The following is a 22,384-nucleotide window of genomic DNA, read 5'->3' on the forward strand; positions in this document are numbered from 1 at the left end:
GTTCATTTAGGAGATATAAAATGCTGCTCCCCCTTACTGGACCTCCGTTAGCTCTTACCTCCTATTCTTTGGTGGGTTATGGGAAGGTTGCCTATGTATTCGGTTTAGTGAGGAATAGATCTTCTCTCAAGTCGGCGTCTTACCGTTGGTTTCTTCCCGGCAAATTCTTCCTACCCAAGCGTGTACACTGTCCGTTCCACGTGACTCACGGAGGGCCAATCGGGTAGCCGGGTCGTGGGGGGAGTGTTTCTTCTTTGATTCTTCTTTGGAGCCTGTAGTATCCACACTGGATAGTCTGTGTCTACGCGTTTCAGCTTTACACTTGCGCCTTTATCAAGACTATATCACACAGACTATCCGGTGTGGATACTACAGGCTCCAGAGAAGATTTAAAGAAGAAACACTCCCCACACGACCCGGCTACCCGATTGGCCCTCCGTGAGTCACGTGGAACGGACAGTGTACACGCTTGGATAGGAAGAATTTGCCGGGAAGAAACCAATGGTAAGACGCTTATTTGAGAGATCTATTCCTCACTAAACCGAATACATAGGCAACCTTCCCATAACCCACCAAAGAATAGGAGGTAAGAGCTATCGGAGGTCCGGTGAGGGGGAGCACCATTTTATGTCTCCTAAATGAACGGAGTTTTATTCACTTTGAAAACAGAGAACTTTTACCAGTAACATTTTGGATACAATCTTAGATACAGTTGTGGCCACAACTTATGACTATTGTCTCTAATAGATCGTTATAAATCGATCAGCAAACGTATATCAAATATACACTTATTTGTAATCGTGTTCTGGAACACTACTTTGTGAACATACACAGACTTTGTATGCTTTGTCAACCTTATATACTTCGTTTGGAATTCCTTTTATAACATAGTAGCTGCTATATATGCTAATTATAACTTTTTGGCCATAAATCTACGTACGGCCATTCACATATGTTTAATTATATGTTGCAACATTAGAAATTCTGTAACCGCTTTAAACTATCATATTTTAAACTGTCTATTTTAAATTCAGTAAAATATATCTATTTTTAAACTTTGTAGAAATGGATCCTTTTTATTTTTATTGTGCATAATAGTGGGCTAATAGAAATTAAATATAGGATAAGTTTGACACTTGGAACGGGATATACTATTATTAAATGCTATATTAATCTACCCATAGATTAAACACGCCATCGCACAACCAAACCCCCCTTCTTTTCTTAGAATATTATTAAACCTATATAATAAGTTTGCTAAATAAACCCTCTATTTACCCTTAGATACACAGGATTTTGACATACACAGTCTTACTTTCCTTTTTTGTGCACGTATCACATCACTAACTAATACTCATAGCAGAATCTTCTGTGCAAAATAGCACATTTTTTCACTACTTCACTAAAAGATATTGATAAGGAACACTGTTGATCAATTATAATCAGACACAGAAAGGACACTAAGTTACATAAATAGTACACAACAAATAATACTTTTTCTAAATACTTTTTCTTAAGACACCAAACATATTGTTTTTAAATAAACACAATTGTTTTCAAATAAATAGTCCAACTCACAGCTCTCTTTTGAGCGCTCCCCACCAGTTTTTTTCCATTCACAAAACTAGCCTAAAGAACACTGGTTACTATGCACCCCCATTTATTACTTTATCACCCCCAATCCGCAATGGAGCAGAAGGCAGAAGTGTGCCTGTATACTTTATATAAGGATATTTCTATTGTAAAATGGATTTGATACTCAAAATAATCTGTTTATTATTGATATGTAGTTGATGTGCAGTAAGTGTATTGCTTTAACAACATATTCACAAGTCATATATTATTATTAATAATATTGTTTGTACAATATATCGCACTCTATTGCATCAAATCAAAATAAAAGATACGTACTGTATATTATTCATGTCTATTAATATGCTATTTTTTTTTAAAAAGAAATTTATTTCAGTTTTTTTTTTTTTTTTTTACATCTACAGGCCAATTATTTTAACAGACGCCATCACTGTGTATTTTCATGTAATTGTTTTAAAGGATTTCTGTCTCAACACTGATAAAGATGAAGTTATAGTGAGGGCAGGTGGAATGAGAGAGTATAGAGCCTGGCGAGATGTTGTCTGCCACATGCATTTCACAAGGTAAATGAAAACCTCTGGTATACACATTATAGTATACAGTAGGTATGTGCAGAATCAGTTCTTTATACTGCTGAAAATTAAATATGCAAATATATAATAAAAAATACATATCATGAATGCATAATCATATACATTTTTTTTATTTGTATAACTGCTTTTCTCTTGTAAAGGTGTATCCAGTTCACGGGGTCATCCATTACTTGTGGGATATTCTCCTTCCCAACAGGAAGTTGCAAGAGGACACCCACAGCAGAGCTGTCTATATAGCTCCTCCCCTAACTGCCACCCCCAGTCATTCTCTTGCAACTCTCGACAAGAAAGGAAGTATCAAGAGATATGTGGTGACTTAGTGTAGTTTTTACCTTCAATCAAGAGTTTGTTATTTTTAAACGGTACCGGCGTTGTACTGTTTTACTCTCAGGCAGAAATTGGAAGAAGAATCTGCCTGGAGGTTGATGATCTTAGCGGTTTGTAAATAAGGTCCATTGCTGTTCTCACACATAACTGAAGAGTATGGAAAGAAAACTTCAGTTGGGGGGACGGTTTGCAGATCACCTGCTTTGAGGTATGTTCAGTATATTTTTTTCTAGAGAGATGATAAGGTCTAGAAAATGCTGACAGTGCCTGGTATATTTGAGGTAAGCCTGATACAGTGATTTAACAGCAACTGGGATCATGCTTACAAGATAAGGGTAATATTCATGTTAACTCTCATATTACTTAGTGTAAAAACGTTTGCATAACTTATAGAAAAAAAGTTTTTTCTCTGAGGGTGATAAATCTTTTTTTGGGGCCTAGTTTTCCACATGGCTTGTTAGATTACTCCTAGGAGTACTTTTTTAATGCCCTCTGACATTGAGTGCATGGTGGGAGGGGCCTATTTTTGCGCACTTTATGCGCAGTTGATATTCAGACTGAGACATCCAGCTTCCCTAAAGGAGTCCTCTGGCATCTAGGACCACTATAGTTGATATTCAGACTGAGACATCCAGCTTCCCTAAAGGAGTCCTCTGGCATCTAGGACCACTATAGAGGGTTTTTTTTCCTGCAAAAATCGTGTTTAAGGGCAGGTAGGAGCCACAGCAGAGCTGTGGCAGTGTGTTTGACTGTTTTTTTTTTGTTTTTTTTGAAAATATTTTTTATTGAGGATTAAGCATTACAACAGATGTCACAGCGTAGGTGACTAACAAATTCACATATATGCAGACATTATGTTGTTGTAATAATACAGTAAATATAGCTATTGATGGGAATGCAGAGCATATAAATCAAGCATATCAAGTATGAAATAAAATATCTACCGCATAAACCTAATTTTTAATTAATTTGAATAAGAATATCAACTATGGAAACCTCATTTTTAAATAATATGAACAGACTTTAAACACAAGGGCAAAGTAGTACTTCAGTCCTATCTATTAACTCAGCTTTCTAGGGACTTCATAAAGTCAGCTTAGGAATATCTGTCTGTACACTTCATCTAGTGATCTCAGTGCGCATCTCCAGGCGGGGGAGGCCCTTTATGGGGAGAAGGAAGGGAAGGGAGGAGAAACAGAAGCTAGGGAGTATGGCAAGAAAGAGGTGGGGGGGCGATCAGTTTTTGGTAGGGAATTTAGGGAAGCAGGTGTTATCAACCAATTAGCACATCTCCAACTGGGTATGAAAGTTTATTATGATAATGGGAGTGGTCGGAAACTTTAGTGCGACTATAAATTTAGCTGTGATCTCCTTGATAGTTAAACCAGGGCTCCCAAATCTGCCAATATAGCTCTTCCTTATCCATGCTAGAATAGAAACTTTGTTCCATTTTGGCGTATACCTGCATTATAGATGTAACAACTGTAACATCTGGGGGTTTGGTTTGTTTCCAGGCCCTTGCTATCGCCAGTTTCGTGGCCGCTAGGACAAAGATGACCAATTTAGAAACGTGAGCTGGGACACTCTTCGGGAAGATGTGCAGGAGGGCAATTGCAGGAGCGAGTGGAATAGAGAGCCCAAGGTTAGCACAGAGGGTTTTTACCTGATTCCAGAGAGGTATCAGTTTTGGGCCATCCCACCAAATATGTATATCTGAGCCTCTTTGCATGCAATCTCTCCAGCATAGAGGAGACGTTGTGGGGAACATCTGCGACAGCCTCGTGGGAGTATAGTACCATTTTAGGAATAATTTCATGTAGGCCTCCAAGGTATTTGCACAGTGTACTGTCTTTTTAGTTAGCGTCATAGCTGTACATAGGTCTTTATCTGAAATAGGTCTGGATAGATCTCCCTCCCATGCCCTCAACTGCCAGGGTCTGTCTCTATTAGTGGACAACTGTAAGAGATCATAGTGGAATGATATGAGCCTAGGAGTCTTAATAGGAAGCTGCCATAGCTTTTCCCAGTTAGTCAAGGGTCTATTTATAGCCTTGGTGAATCCCCATGATGTCATAAAAGCATAAAGTCTAGAGTATTCAAACGAGGCCCACGGGGGGGGGGCTCTGGGATAATTGTTCTCATGTTATGGGGAGTGAGTAGAGTGCCTGAGGGGTATAGACGGGAGACCACTTTCAGGTCCCACGCACTCCACTGTTGTATGTGTGTGTCAGGGAGAGCCGCCAGTAAGGCTGGTATGGAATGAATGGGAGACGGGTGTGGGGCAATGTCTCGCAGATTTCTAAGGCTATTCCAAACCTTCAGATTATCTCTGATGATGACATTTTTTAGTCTCAAGGTGTCAACGCTGTGGCTAGGGATCCAGGGTAGGTCTGCTAACTTTAAGCCCAAAGGAAGGGCTAGTGCTTCTATGCTTTTCCAGCCCTGTAGTTCCCCTTTGTCTGCCCACGCTGTGATATGAGAAAGCCTAGCTGCCTCATAGTATCCGCGTATGCTAGGCATTGCAACTCCTCCATGTTCGTATCTTTTTTGGAGTATTTTCGCTGCAATCCGGGGCCTAGACTTATTCCAAATATAATGTTGTCCAATAGATTGGAGCTTATCTATTAAAGTGTTGGGGACATTAAGAGGGATACAGCGGAAATAGTACAGAATTTTAGGCAAGATCGTCATTTTGAAAGATGCGATGCGACCTAGCCATGAAATCTCTTTAAGACTCCAAGAGGAGGTAAGCTCAGTAACCTCTCTAATAAGGTTTGTATAGTTAATGGTAATAACTATTTTCGGGTCTGGACCAAGTTGTACCCCCAGATGTCGAATGGTGGTTCGCGACCATTGGAAAGAGTACGATGTTTGCAATATATCTAATTCAAATGCTGGGATGCATACTGGTAGAGCCTCTGTTTTGGTGACGTTTATCTTGTAGTAACTATGAGCTCCAAACTCAGTAACAATATCAAAGAGTGCTGGCAAGGAGCCTATTGGGTTTGTTAAAAAGAGCATAACATCGTCCGCATATAGTGCAATCTTCGCAGTCGTGCCACCAAGCTGGACGCCTCGTACTATGTGTGATTGCCTGATAGCCTGGGCCAAGGGTTCAATGGCCATGGAAAAAATTAGAGGTGACAGGGGGCAACCTTGTCTGGTGCCGTTGGTAATACATATTTCCGGAGAGGCGAAACCTAGACCTTTAACTACTGCAGAGGGGCAGGAGTATAGGGCTCGAATTGCCGTGATCACGTCCTCTGGTATGCCAAATTGGGCAAGCGTGTGCCATAAGTATTCCCATCTGACCCTGTCAAACGCTTTTTCTGCGTCCAACGACAGGGCCAGCATGGGGAGCCTCAAACGGGAGGCTTCTGTAAGTATGTTTAGCATTTTTCGGGAATTATCCGGGCCCTCTCTGCCAAACGTGAAACCAACCTGGTCTGTATTTATCACTTTCGGGAGCAGGCTATTAAGGCGATTAGCCCATAGCTTGGCATATAGCTTTACATCACCATTTATCAAGGAAATTGGTCTGTAGCTTGTACATTGTGAGGGATCTTTGTTTGGCTTAGGGATGGGCAGAATTACTGCTTGTAAAAATTCTTTGTAAAATGAGCCTGCCTCTCGAGCTTTAGCATAGACCTTGAGGAGGATCCTGTTTAATTCTGTTTTAAACAGTTTGTAGAAGGCTGTCGGGTAGCCATCAGGACCCGGAGCCTTGTTATTATGGGTATGTTTAATGGCTTGATTAAGCTCATTTGAGGAGAATGGGGCTTTAAGTGCTTCTCTATCTTCGTCTGGTAGGATTGGTAAGCCTAGCGTCTGTAAAAAGTCTACTACTTCACGTGAAGAAGACTCTTTGGTAGCCATCGAGGGCTTAAGATGGTACAGGTCAGAGTAATAGGCCGCGAACGTCTCTCCAATTTCCTTGGGTGAGGAGACCGAGATGTTGCCTCTTTGGAGAGATAAGATTCTAGCTGCCGCTGTCCTGCTCCTTAGTTTATGGGCAAGGAGGGTTGAGACCTTATTGCCTTGACAGTACATCAGCTTCCTGAATCTGGTATAAGAGTCTTTAACTCTTTGCTGTTCTCTATCCGCCAGTTGTGTTCTTAGTACCTTAATCTTATCGGCTAGGCTTGTAGTTGGAGAGTCTTTATTCTCCTGTTCTACAGAGCGTAGCTCGGCAATAAGAAGGCCTAGGGGCAGACCTGCTTGACGTCGTAACATTGCCTTTCTCCGAATGCATATCCCTCTTATGTATGCCTTCAAAGCGGCCCATATTGTTTGGGAGGACACATCTGGGGTGTCATTTATTCTCAAAAACTCTACAATAGAGGCTTGGAGGGAAGTTCTGAAAGCTTTATCTTGGAGCATTTGTTTTGGGAATTTCCAGCTAGGTCTAGACTCTGTGGTTAGGTCAGTAGAGAGAGTGAACATCAGAATATCATGATCCGACCAAGGGCAGACCCTAATATGTGACGTTAGAACTCTATTGAGTGTCCATGAGTCAGTGAAGAAGTGGTCGAGTCTCGAGTATGAATTATGAGGTCTAGAGAAATATGTATAGTCCCTGTCATTGTGTTGTAGTGCCCTCCAGATATCATACAAATTGTGTTGGATAATGTATTGTCGGAACTTATTGGCAGTAGTTATGCGTCTATTGTTTTCCCACTCTGAACCTTCTTGTCTAGTAGGGGGTCCCATATCATATTAAAGTCAACTCCTAGTATTATCGTCCCAGTTTTGTGTTTCTCGATTTTGGACAGTGTACCTTTCAGGAATTTAGATTGCAATTGGTTTGGGGCATAAATGTTAACTAGGGTGAATAGTATACCATTTAGTTTACAGTTGAGCAATAGGAATCGCCCTTGGCTATCTTTCTCTGCGTGGGTATGTTCGAAATGTAGAGATTTGTGTATGGCAATCGCTACTCCTCTAGATTTCTCAGCATGAGAAGCTAGAACCACTACAGGGTATTCTGGGGTCCTGTATGGAGTCTGGGTTGACGCTAACCAATGTGTCTCTTGTAAAAACATGACCTGTATTTTCAGAGACTTCATGGTATTGGTAAGCATACTTCTCTTTTCCTGTGAGTTAAGTCCCTTGACATTTAATGTTGCAAAGGAAATATTATTAGAGGTTGTCGCCATCTTGAGTTTTTGGGGGGGGTGAACAGGGGGTTTGACTGTTTTTTAACGGTTTTACCGTTTTTCTAATCCGGTTTGGGGCCTAAGAGGTTAATCATCCATTTGCAAGTGGGTGCAATGCTGCTTTAGTCTCTTATACACACAAAAAATTTCGTAGAGTTTACTACTTTTTAACACTGTTTTGCAGTTTATGTGGTAGTTTTTTCTCTTAAAGGCACAGTACCGTTTTTGTTTAATTGCTTTTTCACATTTATTAAAGTGTTTTCCAAGCTTGCTGGTCTCATTACTAGTCTGTTAAACATGTCTGACATAGAGGAAACTCCTTGTTCATTATGTTTAGAAGCCATTGTGGAACCCCCTCTTAGAATAAGACCATATGGGTTTTAAAGATTTATCACCAGAGATTTCTCAGACTGACAAAAGGGAGGTTAAACCACCTAGCTCTCTCAATGTGTCAGAACCTAAATCTCCCGCACAAGTGACGCCAAGTACATCTGGCGCGTCCAATGCGTTTACCTTACAAGACATGGCGGGAGTTATGAATCATACCCTCACAGATGTATTGTCCAAACTGCCAGGGTTACAAGGAAAGCGAGACAGCTCTGGGGCTAGAACAAATACAGAGCTTTCTGACGCTTTAGTAGCTATGTCTGATATACCCTCACAATGTACAGAAGCCGAAGCAGGAGAGCTTCTATCTGTGGGTGACATTTCTGATTCAGGGAAGGCGTTACTTCAGTCTGACTCTGAAATGACAGCATTTAAATTTAAGCTTGAACACCTCCGCTTGTTGCTCAGGGAGGTTTTAGCGACTCTGGATGACTGTGACACCATTGTAGTCCCAGAGAAATTGTGTAAAATGGACAAATACTTTGCAGTGCCTGTTTACACTGATGTTTTTCCAATCCCTAAGAGGTTTTCAGAAATTATTACGAAGGAATGGGATAGACCAGGTGTACCGTTCTCTCCCCCTCCTGCTTTTAAAAAGATGTTTCCCATAGATGCCGCTACACGGGACTCGTGGCAGACAGTCCCTAAGGTGGAGGGAGCAGTCTCTACCCTAGCTAAGCGTACAGTTGTGCTTTCCTAGATCCAATGGATAAAAAATTAGAGGGTTTCCTTAAGAAAATCTTTATACAACAAGGTTTTATTCTCCAGCCTCTTGCATGCATTCCCCCAGTCACTGCTGCAGCGGCTTTCTGGTTCGAGTCTCTTGAAGAGGCTCTACAGGTGGAGACCCCGTTGGATGATATCCTAGACAGGCTTAAAGCTCTTAAGTTAGCCAATTCATTTATTTCTGACGCCGTTTTTCATTTAACAAAGCTAACGGCTAAGAATTCAGGTTTTGCCATTCAGGCGCGTAGGGCACTATGGCTTAAATCCTGGTCAGCTGACGTTACTTCAAAGTCTAAGCTTCTCAACATCCCCTTCAAAGGACAGACCCTATTCGGGCCTGGACTGATTGAGATCATTTCTGATATTACTGGAGGAAAAGACCACGCCCTTCCCCAGGATAGGTCCAACAAATTAAGGACCAAACAGACTAATTTTCGTTCCTTTCAAAACTTCAAGAGTGGCGCAGCTTCAACTTCCTCTGCTGCAAAACAAGAAGGAAATTTTGCCTAGTCCAAGTCAGTCTGGAGACTTAACCAGGCTTGGAACTAGAGAAAGCAGGCCAAAAAACCTGCTGCTGCCTCTAAGACAGCATGAAGGAGTAGCCCCCGATCCGGGACCGGATCTAGTTTGGGGCAGACTTTCTCTCTTCGCCCAGGCTTGGGCAAGAGATGTCCAGGATCCCTGGGCTCTGGAGATTGTTTCCCAGGGATATCTTCTGGATTTCAAAGCCTCATCTCCAAAGGGGAGATTTCATCTCTCACAATTATCTGCAAACCAGATAAAGAGAGAGGCATTCTTACGTTGCGTTCAAGACCTTCTGGTTATGGGAGTGATCCACCCAGTTCCAAGGGAGGAACAGGGGCAAGGATTCTATTCAAATCTGTTTATAGTTCCCAAAAAAGAGGGAACTTTCAGACCAATCTTGGATCTCAAGATCCTAAACAAAATTTTCAGGGTCCCGTCCTTCAAGATGGAGACTATTCGAACCATGCTACCTATGATCCAGGAGGGTCAATATATGACTACCGTGGACTTAAAGGATGCTTATCTCCACATTCCGTTACACAGAGATCATCATCGGTTTCTCAGGTTTGCCTTCCTAGATAGGCATTACCAGTTTGTGGCTCTTCCCTTCGGGTTAGCCACGGCACCAAGAATCTTTACGAAGGTTCTAGGGTCACGAGGCATAGCGGTGGCTCCTTACCTAGACGACATTCTGATACAGGCCTTGAATTTTCAAATCGCCAAGTCCCATACGGACATTGTTCTGGCATTCCTGAGGTCTCATGGGTGGAAGGTGAACGAAGAAAAGAGTTCTCTCTCCCCTCTCACAAGAGTTTCCTTCCTAGGAACTCTGATAGATTCAGTAGAAATGAAGATTTTTCTGACAGAGGTCAGGTTGTCAAAGCTTCTAACTTCCTGCCGTGCTCTTTATTCCACTTCTCAGCCGTCAGTGGCTCAGTGTATGGAAGTAATCGGCTTAATGGTATCGGCAATGGACATAGTTCCGTTTGCCCGCCTACATCTCAGACCACTGCAACTTTGCATGCTCAATCAGTGGAATGGGGATTACACAGATTTGTCCCCTCTGCTAAATCTGGATCAAGAGACCAGGGATTCTCTTCTCTGGTGGCTATCTCGGGTCCATCTGTCCAGGGGAATGAGCTTCCGCAGGCTAGAATGGACTATAGTGATGACAGATGCCAGCCTTCTGGGCTGGGGCGCAGTCTGGAACTCCCTGAAGGCTCAGGGTTTGTGGACTCAGGAGGAAGCCCTCCTTCCGATAAACATTCTGGAACTAAGAGCGATATTCAATGCTCTTCAGGCTTGGCCTCAGCTAGCTGCGGTCAGGTTCATCAGATTTCAGTCGGAAAACATCACGACTGTAGCCTATATCAACCATCAGGGGGGTACAAGGAGCCCCCTGGCGATGTTGGAGGTTTCAAAGATAATTCTATGGGCAGAGGTTCACTCTTGCCATCTCTCAGCTATCCATATCCCAGGAGTAGAGAACTGGGAGGCGGATTTCCTAAGTCGGCAGACTTTTCATCCGGGGGAGTGGGAGCTCCATCCGGAGGTATTTGCCCAGTTGATTCCACTATGGGGCAAACCAGAACTGGATCTCATGGCGTCCCGTCAGAACGCCAAGCTTCCTCGTTACGGGTCCAGGTCCAGGGATCCCAAGGCAGTGCTGATAGATGCTCTAGCAGCGCCCTGGTCCTTCAGCCTGGCTTATGTGTTTCCACCGTTTCCTCTGCTCCCTCGTCTGATTGCCAAGATCAAGCAGGAGAGCGCTTCAGTGATTTTGATAGCTCCTGCGTGGCCACGCAGGACTTGGTATGCAGATCTGGTGGACATGTCATCCTTTCCACCATGGAATCTGCCGCTGAGGCAGGACCTTCTACTTCAAGGTCCTTTCAAACATCCAAATCTAATTTCTCTGCGTCTGACTGCTTGGAGATTGAACGCTTGATTCTATCAAAGCGTTGTTTTTCCGAGTCGGTCATTGATACCTTAATTCAGGCTCGAAAGCCTGTCACCAGGAAAATCTATCATAAGATATGGGTAAATATCTTCATTGGTGTGAATCCAAGGGTTACTCATGGAGTAAAGTCAGGATTCCTAGAATCTTATCCTTTCTCCAAGAGGGATTGGAGAAAGGATTGTCTGCTAGTTCCTTAAAGGGACAGATTTCTGCTCTGTCCTTTTGCACAAACGTCTGGCTGAGGTTCCAGACGTTCAGGCGTTTTGTCAGGCTTTAGTTAGAATTAAGCCTGTGTTTATACCTGTTGCTCCGCCATGGAGTTTAAATTTAGTTCTTAAAGTTCTTCAAGGGGTTCCATTTGAACCTTTGCATTCCATAGATATTAAACTTTTATCTTGGAAAGTTCTGTTTCTAGTAGCTATCTCCTCGGCTCAAAGAGTTTCGGAGTTATCTGCTTTACAGTGTGATTCCCCTTATCTGATTTTCCATGCAGATAAGGTAGTTTTGCGTACCAAACCTGGGTTTCTTCCTAAGGTAGTATCTAATAAGATAAGGAATAAAGAAGGAACGTCTTTTACACAATCTTGATGTGGTTCGTGCTTTAAAGTTTTATTTACAAGCTACGAATGATTTTCGTCAAACATCTGCTTTGTTTGTTGTCTACTCTGGACAGAGGAGAGGCCAAAAGGCTTCGGCAACTTCTCTTTCTTTTTGGCTGAGAAGCATAATCCGCTTAGCTTATGAGACTGCTGGCCAGCAGCCTCCTGAAAGAATTACAGCTCATTCCACTAGAGCGGTGGCTTCCACATGGGCTTTTAAAAATGAGGCCTCTGTTGAACAGATTTGTAAGGCGGCGACTTGGTCTTCGCTTCACACTTTTTCTAAATTCTACAAATTCAATACTTTTGCTTCTTCGGAGGCTATTTTTGGAAGAAAGGTCTTACAGGCAGTGGTGCCTTCCGTTTAAGTTCCTGCCTTGTCCTTCCCTTCATCCGTGTCCTAAAGCTTTGGTATTGGTATCCCACAAGTAATGGATGAACCCGTGGACTAGATACACCTTTACAAGAGAAAACAAAATTTATGCTTACCTGATAAATTTTTTTCTCTTGTGGTGTATCCAGTCCACGGCCTGCCCTGTCATTTTAAGGCAGGTGTTTTTTATTTTTAAACTACAGTCACCACTGCACCCTATATTTTCTCCTTTTTTCTTGCTTGTCTTCGGTCGAATGACAGGGGGTGGCAGTTAGGGGAGGAGCTATATAGACAGCTCTGCTGTGGGTGTCCTCTTGCAACTTCCTGTTGGGAAGGAGAATATCCCACAAGTAATGGATGAACCCGTGGACTGAATACACCACAAGAGAAATAAATTTATCAGGTAAGCATACATTTTGTTTTTGTTATGTTACTCTGCTTGTCTTGTTGAGTAGATAAAATCTTGTGTAATTTGCTTAATATATTAATTTGATTGATGCCCACTGCCTCCTTAATTTCTAGCTACAACATCAAGATATAAAAAACAAAAAAACATAAAAAACAGAACAAAAAACGTTTTGGAAGGGAGCAAGTGGTGTGCAAATAAGAGATAATAAATGTCATTAAAATAGAAATAGTTACTGATAAATTTAAATATTTTTTTTAATTTTTTTTTGAGGTATTGGCAAGATAAACTGCATAGTTAACCCTCCAAAATAAGGAGGTTTATTATGAGGGGGGGGGGATTATTAGGTGGAGTTTGAGTATAATAAGCAAAATATATCAAGTGTGTTCCATATATTGGCATCTGTATATTCAATGATTACAGTGAGAACACTTATTGAAAGCCAGTTTTGTGTATGCACAGTACCCTTTCTCAGAGGTTTAAAAAGTAAAATTGGTAGGATCTTCAGAAGTGAACACTAATGTAGAGACATCTAGCAAATATGTATGCAAGAGAATATATAGAAGAATAATGCTAATTGCTTAGATCTGTGTGTGAAGTGGTTTTCTTTATAAACAATGGACCTAGATACTCATGTGATACACTTATATACGCCTCTAGTAGATTAAGGGTCACAACATTTATGAATAGATTATGGCTATTCTAGATAACTAGTAACTCAGATAACACTAACGTTAAAATTAACCAGCTCTGCCTTCAGGGGGTGTATATATTGGAGACGGTAAATTTAGATTATTAAACTGTAAATAAGTGAGCAAACAATACACTGCAGAGATCAATGATAAACAGAGAACAAGGTGGCAGTAATGATCTTCCTGGAATATAAAATACACTAGGAGGAAGGGACAAAACGAGGTGTTATAAGCTATTCTCCACATATATATAGATCAGCCAATACACATTTTATATCACAGCTGCCATCTCAAGGTACATTAACCCAAGTCAGAGTATTATCTTATTTGCATAGCTATCTAAGAGAGCTGTAAGTGAAAAGCTGCATGGACATTATTAATAGCCATAAAGACTCCAGTAGCGTGCCCTGCAAGACTTGGCCCACTCCAACTTTGCTGGAATAGTAATGGCATAGCTCCATAAATAGGTATGGGTCTGCTAAATAATGATGAATAGTTCCCATGGGGCAATCCAGATGTCAATTCTCAGGCAGTTCAGGATACCACTGGGGTCCCATCCTCTCAAAAGGGGAAAGAATACATTGAAAGTTACATGTAGTTGTAATGGAGCTAGCAAGGCATGCGACAAAGCGTGGAAAATAGCATGTGGGTTCACTGCTGTTGTAGAAGGATGTTCGATGTGCAGCTTTAGGTTTCCACAGCTATGGTCATATTTCTGAGAAGGAATCGCTTGTAGACTATAGTCAGCATGCTCCCATCCATGCAGCATGGTTAATCTGATCGCTTCAGATGCAGTTGTGCTAGCTGGAGGCATAGTTTTTAGGCTTTTGATAACTTTATCTGCTCTTCTGGCTGTCATTTCATCATGATGTGCTACCTTCTTTGCTGCACTAACATTCTGATTTTCTATAGAAATGCTAAAGGCGGGGGCGAGCGCCGGGGCCCCAGAGCGCCACCCCCAGCCCTTTCGATCAAGATGCTCATTAAAATCGGGCAGCGTGATGCCTCTCAAGCAGGGATCGTAGCTCCTCTAAGAAATAAGAAGCAATCCCCATGTTAAGAGCTTAATAGAAAGCGTTGAGAAAGGATATATTTTCAGTTTCTCTTAAGCTAACTGGTTAACTGAAGATCTGTAGATAAAATGTGTTATCCTCAAAATGTCGGCTCCCTTTTTGTGAAGCTAGTGAGGCAGTTATGCTCTTCAGCGTGTTGGTACATCCAAAGTCCCACCAATTCCCATCTACACTATTTGTAGTCCCTCAAGTGCAAAGCATTGGCTCAGGTTTATGGTCACCTCATTCACCTCATCACTATAGGGTAAGACAGTAGTGATGCCTCGGTGCAGTCTCACTGGTTCCTTAAAAAACTCATATCGGCAATATGCAGTTCTTGGGTCCCGCCACATAGATGCTGATCAAAAAGTAGTTGTAATATGTGAAAAGACCCCTAATTTAGGATCCTGGAATCGGGAGCTGCACCGAGACACATCCAGCTAGTTTGGCAGTTGGCTCCGCCCCAAATTTAAATATTTTAATTCTTTGATTTCAACTTTATTCACATATAGATTAAACAAAGTTTACTTTACACAAATGGAGAGGAGTGCCCTACTTTGCTGCTGAGTACAGCAGTAGATGCAGTTTTATACAGGTTATCAAGCTTAAAGTCTAAAGGAGTGACTTGATCAGAAGATATTTGTTGGATGAGTAGAGGTTGCAAATAATGGCCTAGATTTAGAGTTTGGCGGTAGCCGTGAAAACCAGCGTTAGAGGCTCCTAACGCTGGTTTTAGGCTACCGCCGGTATTTGGAGTCAGTCAGGAAAGGGTCTAACGCTCACTTTTCAGCCGCGACTTTTCCATACCGCAGATCCCCTTACGTCAATTGCGTATCCTATCTTTTCAATGGGATCTTTCTAACTCCGGTATTTAGAGTCGTGTCTGAAGTGAGCGTTAGAAATCTAACGACAAAACTCCAGCCGCAGAAAAAAGTCAGTAGTTAAGAGCTTTCTGGGCTAACGCCGGTTTATAAAGCTCTTAACTACTGTGCTCTAAAGTACACTAACACCCATAAACTACCTATGTACCCCTAAACCGAGGTCCCCCCACATCGCCGCCACTCTAATAAATTTTTTTAACCCCTAATCTGCCGACCGCCACCTACGTTATCCTTATGTACCCCTAATCTGCTGCCCCTAACACCGCCGACCCCTGTATTATATTTATTAACCCCTAACCTGCCCCCCACAACGTCGCCGCCAGCTACCTACAATAATTAACCCCTAATCTGCCGACCGCAAAGCGCCGCTACTTACGTTATCCTTATGTACCCCTAATCTGCTGCCCCTAACACCGCCGACCCCTATATTATATTTATTAACCCCAAATCTGCCCCCCACAACGTCGCCTCCACCTGCCTACACTTATTAACCCCTAATCTGCCGAGCGGACCGCACCGCTATTATAATAAAGTTATTAACCCCTAATCCGCCTCACTAACCCTATAATAAATAGTATTAACCCCTAATCTGCCCTCCCTAACATCGCCGACACCTAACTTCAAACATTAACCCCTAATCTGCCGACTGGAGCTCACCGCTATTCTAATAAATGTATTAACCCCTAAAGCTAAGTCTAACCCTAACACTAACACCCCCCTAATTTAAATATAATTTAAATCTAACGAAATTAATTAACTCTTATTAAATAAATTATTCCTATTTAAAGCTAAATACTTACCTGTAAAATAAATCCTAATATAGCTACAATATAAATTATATTTATATTATAGCTATTTTAGGATTTATATTTATTTTACAGGTAACTTTGTATTTATTTTAACCAGGTACAATAGCTAAAATAGTTAAAATAATTACAAAATTACCTGTAAAATAAATCCTAACCTAAGTTACAATTAAACCTAACACTACACTATCAATAAATTAAGAAGATTGAAGATGCAGTTGATAGAAGACTTCAGCCGGATCATGGACCTCTTCAGCTCCCGCTTGGATGATGACTTCAGCCGGATCATGGACCTCTTCAGCTCCCGCTTGGATGATGACTTCAGCTGGATCATGGACATCTTCAGCCCCCCGCTTGGGCTTGGATCAGGACATCGGAGGAGCTCTTCTGGATCGATCGGTGAACCTGGTATGGTGAAGATAAGGTAGGAAGATCTTCAGGGGCTTAGTGTTAGGTTTATTTAAGGGGGGTTTGGGTTAGATTAGGGGTATGTGGGTGGTGGGTTGTAATGTTGGGGGGGGTATTGTATGTGTTTTTTTTACAGGCAAAAGAGCTGAATTCTTTGGGGCATGCCCCGCAAAGGGCCCTGTTCAGGGCTGGTAAGGTAAAAGAGCTTTGAACTTTAGTAATTTAGAATAGGGTAGGGCATTTTTTTATTTTGGGGGTCTTTGTTATTTTATTAGGGGGCTTAGAGTAGGTGTAATTAGTTTAAAATTGTTGTAATATTTTTCTGATGTTTGTAAATATTTTTTTATTTTTTGTAACTTAGTTCTTTTTTATTTTTTGTACTTTAGTTAGTTTATTTCATTGTATTTATTTGTAGATATTGTATTTAATTAATTTATTGATAGTGTAGTGTTAGGTTTAATTGTAACTTAGGTTAGGATTTATTTTACAGGTAATTTTGTAATTATTTTAACTATTTTAGCTATTGTACCTGGTTAAAATAAATACAAAGTTACCTGTAAAATAAATATAAATCCTAAAATAGCTATAATATAAATATAATTTATATTGTAGCTATATTAGGATTTATTTTACAGGTAAGTATTTAGCTTTAAATAGGAATAATTTATTTAATAAGAGTTAATTTCGTTAGATTTAAATTATATTTAACTTAGGGGGGTGTTAGTGTTAGGGTTAGACTTAGCTTTAGGGGTTAATACATTTATTAGAATAGCGGTGAGCTCCAGTCGGCAGATTAGGGGTTAATGTTTGAAGTTAGGTGTCGGCGATGTTAGGGAGGGCAGATTAGGGGTTAATACTATTTATTATAGGGTTAGTGAGGCGGATTAGGGGTTAATAACTTTATTATAATAGCGGTGCGGTCCGCTCGGCAGATTAGGGGTTAATAAGTGTAGGCAGGTGGAGGCGACGTTGTGGGGGGCAGATTAGGGGTTAATAAATATAATATAGGGGTCGGCGGTGTTAGGGGCAGCAGATTAGGGGTACATAGGGATAATGTAAGTAGCGGCGGTTTACGGAGCGGCAGATTAGGGGTTAAAAATAATATGCAGGGGTCAGCGATAGCGGGGGCGGCAGAATAGGGGTTAATAAGTGTAAGGTTAGGGGTGTTTAGACTCGGGGTACATGTTAGGGTGTTAGGTGCAGACGTAGGAAGTGTTTCCCCATAGACAACAATGGGGCTGCGTTAGGAGCTGAACGCTGATTTTTTGCAGGTGTTAGGTTTTTTTTCAGCTCAAACAGCCCCATTGTTTTCTATGGGGGAATCGTGCACGAGCACGTTTTTGAGGCTGGCCGCGTCCGTAAGCAACTCTGGTATCGAGAGTTGCAGTGGGGTTAAATATGCCTGTACGCTCCCTTTTTGGAGCCTAACGCAGCCATTCTGTGAACTCTCAATACCAGAGTTATTTAAAAGGTGCGGCCAGAAAAAAGCCAGCGTTAGCTACGCGGGTCGTTACCGACAAAACTCTAAATCTAGCCGAATGTTAATTAATCAAAGTATTAAGAAAAATGTAGCATAGTATGGTGAGCAATGTATACAGAGGCCAGCAATGTGAATGAATATACAGGTGAAACTCGAAAAATTAGAATATTGTGCAAAAGTTAATTTATTTCACTAATGCAACTTAAAAGGTGAAACTAATATATGAGATAGACTCATTACATGCAAAGCAAGATAGTTCAAGCCTTGATTTGTTATAATTGTGATGATTATGGCTTACAGCTCATGAAAACCCCAAATCCACAATCTCAGAAAATTAGAATATTGTGAAAAGGTGCAATATTGTAGAGATTATGGTGTGGTAGCCAAGCGCTAAGACAATCCCTTGAAGCTGAATACAAATAAAAGGGTCTAACCAACCCCCAAGGGAAAGAACTAGTAGAGAAGTATTATGTACAGCGCCAATACAGGCTGAGGGATAAATATAAACACTAAAAAATGAGATGTGTACCTGCTAAGGCTAAAAAGGATTTAATACAAATGGAATATTATTATGTTACAAATAGATAAAAATAATGGATAAAACAATGGTTGGGTGGAAGAGTCTCTATAAAAACTCACAATGCGTGAATCACAATTGGATCCAGGGTATTGGATGAGAAAACTGAAATGATAATATTATAAAATCCACGTGTGAGTGCGAATAAACAAATAAGCAAACAAGCAAAGTGTTTATGCAACATGAATGTGCAACATAAATGTGCATAAATGTGCAGAGTGTTTTTACAGCATAAGTAGTGAGCAGCCAAATGTGATAATAAAAGTATGAACGTATGAACACTGTGTGTAAACCAATAAAAAATTCAATAAAAAATTCACAAAAAATGATAATGCACAAAAAATGATTTGAACAGTCCTGATGACACTGCAGTGCAAAAAAGAATAAAAAAGGAACAAAAAATGAACACAAATAAATCACCAGTGAGTAGGTACCAATGAGTGACAAAAATGTGAAAAATTGGATAAGGTGACACAAGGCAAAAAGTGGAAAAAATATGTGGAAAAAATAGGTCAAAAAAATTATAAAAGTGATGTTCAACAAATGTTAATAAAGATCAAAAAAAAAAAAAAAAAGGCAACAAAAGTTGTGTTGTAATCCAAATAACAGTAAATTAGAAATGGAATCACATGAAGGAACCTTGAATCCTGAGGGGGAGAGTTCCCAGGTGAATCCTGACAGCGGTCAGTTCTTTGTCCAATATCCTAGAGATGTCCCTGTAGAAAAAGGATCAACATAGCGTAATAAGTCCTCAAAGTAGTTAAAAACTTGGAATAGTGCTTACCAACAGGTCTACGCGTTTCGGCCCCAAAATAAGGCCTTTATCAACACACTCTGCACATTTATGCACATTTATGTTGCACATTCATGTTGCATAAACACTTTGCTTGTTTGCTTATTTGTTTATTCGCACTCACACGTGGATTTTATAATATTATCATTTCAGTTTTCTCATCCAATACCCTGGATCCAATTGTGATTCACGCATTGTGAGTTTTTATAGAGACTCTTCCACCCAACCATTGTTTTATCCATTATTTTTATCTATTTGTAACATAATAATATTCCATTTGTATTAAATCCTTTTTAGCCTTAGCAGGTACACATCTCATTTTTTAGTGTTTATATTTATCCCTCAGCCTGTATTGGCGCTGTACATAATACTTCTCTAAAAGGTGCAATATTCTAGGCTAAAAGTGTCCGACTCTAATCTGCTAATTTAGCCATAACACCTGCAAAGGGTTCCTGAGCCTTTAAATAGTCTCTCAGTAGGAATCACAATCATGGGAAAGACTGCTGACCTGACAGTTGTGCAGAAAACCATCATTGACACCCTCCATAAGGAGGGAAAGCCTCAAAAGGTAATTGCAAAAGAAGTTGGATGTTCCCAAAGTGCTGTATCAAAGCACATTAATAGAAAGTTATGTGGAAGAGAAAAGTGTGGAAGAAAAAGGTGCACAAGCAGCACGGATGACCGCAGCCTGGAGAGGATTGTCAGGAAAAGGCCATTCAAAAGTGTTGGGGACTTTCACAAGGAGTGGACTGAGGCTGGAGTCAGTGCATCAAGAGCCACCACACACAAACGGATCCTGGACATGGGCTTCAAATGTCGTATTCCTCTTGTCAAGCCACTCCTGAACAACAAACAACATCAGAAGCTTCTTACCTGGGCTAAAGAAAAACAGACCTGGTCTGTTGCTCAGTGGTCCAAAGTCCTCTTTTCTGATGAGAGCAAATTTTGCATCTCATTTGGAAACCAAGGACCCAGAGTATGGAGGAAGAATGGAGAGGCACACACTGCAAGATTCTTGAAGTCCAGTGTGAAGTTTCCACAGTCTGTGTTGATTTGCGGAGCCATGTCATCTGCTGGTGTTGGTCCACGGTGCTTCATTAAGTCCAGGGTCAACGCATCCATCTACCAGGAGATTTTGGAGCAATTCATTCTTCCTTCCGCAGACGAGCTCTATGGGGATGCTGACTTCATTTTCCAGCAGGACTTGGCACCTGCCCACACTGCCAAAAGCACCAAAACCTGGTTCAATGACCGTGGGATTACTGTGCTTGATTTGCCAGCAAACTCGCCTGACCTGAACCCCATTGAGAATCTATGGGGCATTGCCAAGAGAAAGAGGAGACATGAGACCGAACAATGCAGAAGAGCTGAAGGCCGCTATTGAAGCATCCTGGTCTTCCATAACACCTCAGCAGTGCCACAGGCTGATAGCTTCCATGCCACGCCGCATTGAGGCAGTAATCGTTGCAAAAGGGGCCCAAAGCAAGTACTGAGTACATACAGTATGCATGCTTATACTTTTCAGAGGTTCGATATTGTTCTATGTACAATCCTTGTTTTATTGATTGCATGTAATATTCTAATTTTCTGAGATTGTGGATTTTGGGTTTTCATGAGCTGTAAGCCATAATCATCACAATTATGACAAATCACGGCTTGAACTATCTTGCTTTGCATGTAGTGAGTCTATCTCAATATTAGTTTAACCTTTTAAGTTGCATTAGTGAAATAAATGAACTTTTGCACGATATTCTAATTTTTCGAGTTTCACCTGTAGAAGGTTTATCTTTTATTGAAATCTTACCCAATTGCAATTAAAGGGTGGTTATTTAATAGAATAACATTGCGGTTGAGGGGCAGTGGTGTAGGTGGGTAGTGTGTTAGCCAGATGGGTCATTGAAGTGGAGAGAGTTCAGGGAAGAAGTGAACTAATAAATCAGTAGTTGTATACTTTTTGTATAATTCAAATGAGGGGAGAAATATACAACATTTTACTTTTAACAACACTAAGACAAGTATGTATGTTTCTTTCCTATGCTTTTAATTCTATTAAAGATGTTTGCTGGCTTTGTTTTCATTTCGACTGCATTTTGCTATTTCTATTAGCATGTGATATCTATTCCTAATATTTGATCATTTTATATTTCCCCATGCACTTACTTACATGAGCCATATTAAAGACTTATAGAGGGAAAATAGAGTGAACTTAAAAATATCTATCCCATGTCCTTTAGAAGCATATAGTCCTTTTAACTATGCAGAGGGCCAACTCTATAATGGAACCATTTGGGACCTTGATACCAAGGTGGAAATTCACAAGGGTGGCACATAGGGGGCATCATATTCCAACTAGTGAATAGAGAGTTTGTGAGGCGTCATTTAATTCATGGACCAGGCATTAATGTCTTGAGCTAGTCCTTCCTGTGCACTATGGAATTTAGTTTGTAACAAGTTCATCTCTGTACATGACCGTTTTCATTCCCAGGTTCAACCCCCTCACTGAAAATTTGCTATTTCCCTCAGACACAGCCTTCCCTATTGCACTATTGTATGGGGGGGCCTTCAGTTCAGATGCACATACATAGTGCCGGCATCCTACAATCTTATTGTTGTACCTTTCAAAACAAGTTCCCTATTTCTTCCCTCACATTCTCTTCTTATAAAGCTCATGTGGGTTGCATATTCTTGCCCTCTCTATGTTCCTGTATCGTTCCCTGGGTCTGTATAAGGAGATAACAACAACATTTTCCTATCAATTTCGGTATAAATATGTATATCAGGAATACCAATTATTTCAAGCAACATATCTATCATAAGCATTCACAAGTAAACTTAATTTTGTAAGTTCAGCATTTTTTGCTTGTCAGGTTAGCTTGCAAGCGAAAACAGTTTACTTTCAACTTGTAATACGAGTGCGTAAAAAGCATTTCTTCTACAAGATATGACGAGTCCACGGATTTCATCCTTACTTGTGGGATATTAACCTCCTGCTAACAGGAAGTGGCAAAGAGCACCACAGCAGAGCTGTATATATAGCTCCTCCCTTCCCT

At 40.9% G+C, this 22,384-nt stretch overlaps 1 protein-coding gene across 1 annotated transcript in view; it reads left to right on the forward strand.

Annotated features, from left to right (window-relative positions):
- RNF213 (ring finger protein 213) overlaps positions 1 to 22,384 on the forward strand; it is an 881,087-nt gene that overhangs the window by 60,864 nt on the left and 797,839 nt on the right. The window contains exon 3 of the mRNA XM_053706514.1: positions 1,998 to 2,156. Within this exon, the coding sequence (XP_053562489.1) occupies positions 1,998 to 2,156 (159 nt within the window). The remainder of the gene's footprint in view (positions 1 to 1,997; positions 2,157 to 22,384) is intronic.

This window comes from Bombina bombina, chromosome 1 (assembly GCF_027579735.1).
Source record: "Bombina bombina isolate aBomBom1 chromosome 1, aBomBom1.pri, whole genome shotgun sequence".
NCBI lineage: Eukaryota > Metazoa > Chordata > Amphibia > Anura > Bombinatoridae > Bombina > Bombina bombina.